A 6,000-nucleotide genomic window follows, 5' to 3' on the forward strand; every position below is an offset into this window, starting at 1 on the left:
TAGATGTGGCACTTGGGGACATGGTTTAGCAGGCATGGTGGGGTTGGGTTGAGGGTTGGACTTTGAGGTCTTTTCCAACCTTAAAGATTCAGTGATTCTATTATCTCCATTTTGCGTTTGAGGAATGTTGGATGGTGGGCGTTGGTGGTTTAGCTGTTGGTGATGCTGTTGTCGCAGACCTTTAGTGAAGATCCAAGGCCAAGATCAGTGTCTTAAAAGCAAGATTATTCCAATTGTATCTTTCACAACCTAATCTGGTGAAAGGGTGCTGTGAAGCTTTAGCTAACGTGCAACGAGCCTCAGCTAGGGAAGATTGCTCTTGGAAGCCGAGTATCCGTTTTCCATGAGTACCTGTGCTTGCACAGATGCCTTTACCCGTGAAAACTCTGCGTGTTTAAAACTTACATCTTTTCTTCCTTTCAGGCTATCCCTCACTATTCCATCCCTTGTCACTCCAGCTCCAATGTGGTAGTGGAACCCAGCGGGCTTCTGGAGCTCAACAACTTCACCAGTCAGCGCCTCGACGATGAGGCGACGGCAATGGAGCAAGATGTGGACAGTAGCACTGAGGATGGCACCGAGCCCAGCCCCTCTCGAAGTTCTGAACAATCCTAAAGAATTGGGACACTGGAGTGCACTTCAAAAAACATCTTGGGATTTTTGAGTATCCAAGATGCCCTTGTATTGTGATGTCTTAGAGCACTTTGCTTGTTAGAGTTGTTCATTGGACCCTTGGAGCATCAGTGTGTTTTAACAAGACAGTATTGCAAAAGCTGCATCTTAAAAGTGGTTTCCAAAAAAAAAAAAAAAGATGTAGTTACTGAGAATTAGTAAACCTGTGACAGTGGAATGTACTCCTGTTAAAAAGCAAATCTGCAGCGAATTCTACAGCTCGTGCTATTGAAGCCGTTGCCCAGATGCTGAAACAGCTTTCAGTGAAAAGGGATCATTATTTTGCTTTGTCTTTTTGTTAGCTGTTGAGCAAAACACCATCAAAAAAAGAGAATGTTGAATAAATATTTGTATTTTTAAATAGCATGTGAGAGAAACAGTGTCTCTGACAGTGCTGGAAAAGCCCCAGGAATTTTGGAATTGGTTAGCTTTCTTGCACTTGTGCTCACTTAGAGTTAAGATTTTTTCATAAGCCTAAAAATATAGTTTATTTTTTTAAAATTCTTGTTGGTGAATGTTTGGAAATAAGCAAAATCACTGGTAGCAAAGTGGATTTTTGTTTTCATGCTTTACAATAATTAGGGTAATGGAGTTTGAGGCATTTCTTTGTGCCATAAGCATATGAAGTGCTCATCTACTTTAGTTAATCTTTGATTATTTATTTAAATATAAAATGTAAAGTGAGGCCAAGTTGTTCAAAAAGTTCCTGTGAAACAGGCAGGTGTGTTAATTCTAATACAAAGAGGGTGGGAGGTGATGTGTTTTGCTATAAATCCGTTTTTCAAAATTGGGGATAAGTGGTTCAGCATCTTTCCGAGTCGAACCTGTGAATTTAGAAGTGAGCTAAGGCTTTTAAAAATCTGTATTTTACTCTTACATGCTGTTTTTTGGGGGAGTTTAAAAGCTTAAATCGATATACAGCGGTAGGTTTCAGAAATTAGCCTTACGACTTTGGCTTGTTGAAGCAATACATCGGGTTTTTGTGATTAGTTACAAGCTGCAGAGCGAGGTTTGGGTTCAGGTGGGAGAAGAGAACCAGTTTTAATACGTTCTGCTAATGAAGACAATACTTTTTTTTTCCAAATGTATATAAAAACACGTTTTTAACTGTTTTGTATAGATTTCATTATAAATAACGAAGCATTTTAAGACTTTGACATATCATTTAATTGTATATACATCTATCAGCCTAACTGCCCACTTTCTGGTGCTGGAGTACTACTGTAAGTAGATTTCATCCAAAGTCTAACACAGCTTTTTGCGTCAGTCTTATTTTTTAAGCCGTGATTTTACTGTTGATATTGTAGTTAAGATTAAATTCCAACTAGAGCAATTCCAACTGAAAATACAAAAGCTAAAAAAACATTTATCTTACTTGTCCTGGGTATCCACTTATGTAAGAAGATGCAGTAACCGCTAGATGGTGCTGTTGGTTTTTCATCCAACCTCCGTTATTTCATAAATTGAAGTCCCTATGACTTTCATCGACTTCTGGTTTTCCCCTTCTGTTTTCTTTTCCATCAGCGTTAGTTCCAAAATAATGTAGTTTATTGTGGTGGAGAAGTGTCCTGATAAATTCAACATGCAAATGCCAAAATAGTAGGGTAGGAACCTCATTATTTTTGCGTTGCCTTTATGTTGGAATAGGTATTGGTTTGCTTTCTGCTGTACTTATAACTCAGGATGGAAAAGAATAATACATATAAAATGAAACATACCATATTTCTCTAGTAACAAAAAAACCCCCAACCCCCTACTATTATGCCAGTTGAAGTGGTTCAGGTTTTGGTAGTTGTTTGGGAGCTTTTACTCTTGTTTCAGTGAAATAATGGTGACCAAAAAGAGTGACCAAGCCATGATCTAAATCCTGAAAGTGCCACGTTGCTACAGAATGACAAAAAGTGATTTAATACAGATTTTACCGCCAGTGGGACGGGACAGCCTGCTGCGCTTTGCAGATGCCAGCGTAAGGCATGCTCTGTAGTTTTCCGTACACAGCTACAAAAAGCCCGAAGCAGATGACACGCGGTTCTTCTGGCTTGTATCAGATTTACGTCGTCGCCTGGGGACCTGCAGTATTTTGAGTGTCCCTGGCATATCCAGGACTGAAAGGCCGTGAGAATATAAAGTAGAGCAAGATTTTTCTTCAGTGCTTTTGCCCAACAATTTTGCCTCAAATTATGATTTGAGGTTTAGGTGAATACATGTACTGTCTCTAGCCAGAAGGGGATACTCATAAGTGGCATAAGGTGAATTCAGCACTCCTAATGCATGAAGTGTGTGGTTAAGTTCTGGTCCAATTTACTCCAACATTTTATGTAAGACTTTGCATCGTTAGTGGTGACTTTACAGCAAAGGTATGAACAACTACAGCGAACTGTTTTGAAGTCCCTTAAAGTCAGCAGATCTCTCTTAAAAATATGAAAGTTTTTAGTGTTGCTGTGCGACGTAATTGTTTTCAGACTGGTGAACTGGAGCACATGGTGGGGGTATCTAGGCATCACGGAAGAAATTTAGAAAAGGGACTTTTGTATTTGATGCCTTCATTCTTGAAACTCCTCTCATGATGCTTTCCCAAACAGCTGAATTTTTTCTGATACAAGATGAGCTAAAAGTTAGGGTCAGTATGTTATTTTTTTCCCATATTTACTTGATTTTTGAGAACTGGAAGAAGACATTCTTGGAGTGTCCAACCTTCTTCCCCCTTTTCCTGAACGCCGGGCAGCTCTGCATGTTCCTTCTCTGGCCCTGTAGATGCCCAGGTTTTTCATAGCTGCCCCTGGGATACTTACTTCATCCTACTGCAGCCACGTATCCGCTCCTCACAACCTTATAAATATCACTGAGCTGCTAAAAATAAAAACATCAGCCTGTAAGATAACATTTGCATATTCCTTCTCCCTAATAAGCTGCATCTCCCTTCCTGAAATGAATTTGATGTCCTTCCTTGGGACAGAAGAAAGGTGGGCTATGGTGGTGATGATAACCCTAGCTGATGGGAATGAGCAGGTAACAGGCTCATAACTTAGCAGGAAGCTGTGGGTTAGTTGGAGGGTGAGTAAAACTGTGTGGAAGAGTTGCTTTAAATTTGGCATTTTAACAGATGTCCTCTGGCACTGCAATAGTACACGAGTTTTCAGAAAAGGATGCGAAGAAAGTAAAACTAGAGGAGGTACTGAAAGGAGGGAGAAGTTAGGTGCACTTTAAAGGTGCGTACAGTTGCAGAGGACTACACGTTTTTTGGAAAGATTTAACCTTCAGGGTAAAAGGATTTTCAGTCTCAGTCTTCCACTGGCAAAATGAGCTTTTGAAATTTCAGGGCAAAACAGAAAAACAGAAGCTACGTCTGGTTGCGTCATCTTGCATGTGGAGGACCCTTTGAACAGAGTGCATGACTAAATAGATGGGATTTAAAAAAAAACAATGACCTTTAAAAAAAAAAATCAGAAGTCAGGGAAACTTCAGACTCTATGCTTTTCTTCTCTAGTGTATAAATAGTTCCTGGAGTCGAAGGGTTTTGCACATCAAGGGTTCTGTATCGCTGTAGGTATGCTGCAGAGGCAGATGGTTTCAGCTTGGCAATGTTCAGTCTGAGAAGACTCCAAGCTTGACTTAAGATAATGAATTAGAAAAAGCATAGTGTTTCAGGGTTGTGTGTCTATGCCAGGATCGGCACTTGCTCTTTTTCCCTGGTTTGATATAAACCGCGAGGAATGGTTGCTAACAGCCTGTGCAAAACTTCCTTCCATGCTATGGGGCTCAGAGTTTTTCCCCTACCCAAGGTCAGTCTTGAAAATCTGTGAATCTGGTTTCTTCCAGTAGCTGTGCAACACATAGCTTATGATAAATTTATGATAAATACAATGATAGATTTAGAGCTTAACATCATCTAGGGTACTGTGTCCGGTTCTGGGCTCCCCAGTTCAAGAAAGATGAAGAGCTACTGGAGAGAGTCCAGCGGAGGGCTACGAGGATGATGAGGGGACTGGATCATCTGCCCTACGAGGAGAGGTTGAGGGAACTGGGCTTGTTCAGCCTGAAGAAGAGAAGGCTGCGAGGGGACCTTATAAATGCTTACAAATATCTGAAGGGTGGGTGTCAGGAGGATGGGGCCAAGCTCTTTTCAGTGGTGCCCAGTGACAGGACAAGGGGCAATGGGCACAAACTGAGGCACAGGAAGTTCCGTCTGAAGATGAGGAAGAACTTCTTCCCTCTGAGGGTGACGAAGCACTGGAACAGGCTGCCCAGGGAGGTTGTGGAGTCTCCTTCTCTGGAGATGTTCAAGACCCGCCTGGACAAGGTCCTGTGCAGCCTGCTGTAGGTGACCCTGCTTCGGCAGGAGGGTTGGACTAGATGACCCACAGAGGTCCCTTCCAACCCCTACTGTTCTGTGATTCTGTGATCTGTGAAAGAGGAAGTTATGAAAGAGGTGCCTGAAGGTGCATTTGGGGGTTCCTAAGCAAGAAGAAATTGTCCTTAGTGGCTCTTTAGTCTGCATAGAGGCATATAAATGGAAACTTGAAAATATCGGTACCAAGACTGAGGATAATTAATTAGCGTTATGAGGGAGTGTTGTGTTTTCTCTCATTTGGAGTCTTTTCTCCTCAGCAAGCACAGGGGCTGCAGGTTGAAATCCAGTGGCCTCATATTGTTTAGTGGCAATGAAACTAGACAGTTGGACTGGGATCTTAAGGCTTTAAACTATGAAAAACCAGTGCTTGGTGGCACTTTGAGGCAGCTAGAGATGTGACTGGCAAGTGGAGGTGATTGGTGGTCTTGGGTTGTGGCGGTGGTGGGTGATTTTCCCTTTCGTTGTACTTGAAAAGTTGCTGAAGCTTAGTAAATAGGATAATGAATACCTGGGAGCTTGTTCATCATTTCTAGATAAATGGATTTTGTGATAAAGATATTCGTATCGCCTCACTACGGGTGCGTAATTAGGACCATGGGCTCCTTGGGTTATTGCTGAACCCTTCAGAGGGTGGCAGGCACGTCAGCCAGTCTTTCATGGATGATGTAAGGGACTTAGACCCCAAAGAGAACACATCATAGAATGGTTTGGGTTGGAAGGGACCTATAAAGATCATCTCATCATGTCAGTCATGTCAGTTTGAATGCCCAAACTACCTAGCATGAATCCTTTATGATAGAGCTTTTGCTAAAACTTTGAAAACTTAGGTTCTAACTTATGTCTAACTGAGTCATTACAGCAAACATAGTTCAGGAATTGCTGTCTTTTATGGTAACAAGTCCAGCTTTTCGCAGTTCTCAGCCAGAACTGTCCCGGAGGCTCTGAGGACTCCGGTACTTTGGGACTTCTTTCACCTT

The 6,000-nt window shown here is 41.8% G+C and overlaps 1 protein-coding gene across 10 annotated transcripts in view; it reads left to right on the forward strand.

The window, feature by feature from the left end:
* Positions 1–2,201, forward strand: part of EMSY (EMSY transcriptional repressor, BRCA2 interacting) — a 42,649-nt gene extending 40,448 nt beyond the window's left edge. For 5 of the 10 annotated variants that reach the window (XM_075415659.1, XM_075415692.1, XM_075415734.1 and 2 more), the window contains one exon: positions 424–2,201. In XM_075415659.1, the coding sequence (XP_075271774.1) occupies positions 424–615 (192 nt within the window). In that variant the 3' untranslated portion in view covers positions 616–2,201. The remainder of the gene's footprint in view (positions 1–423) is intronic. The other 5 variants (XM_075415668.1, XM_075415686.1, XM_075415712.1 and 2 more) reach the window with 2 other exon arrangements.
* Positions 2,202–6,000: the final 3,799 nt, after the last annotated feature.

The sequence above is a fragment of the Opisthocomus hoazin genome, chromosome 1 (assembly GCF_030867145.1).
Source record: "Opisthocomus hoazin isolate bOpiHoa1 chromosome 1, bOpiHoa1.hap1, whole genome shotgun sequence".
NCBI classification, from domain to species: domain Eukaryota; kingdom Metazoa; phylum Chordata; class Aves; order Opisthocomiformes; family Opisthocomidae; genus Opisthocomus; species Opisthocomus hoazin.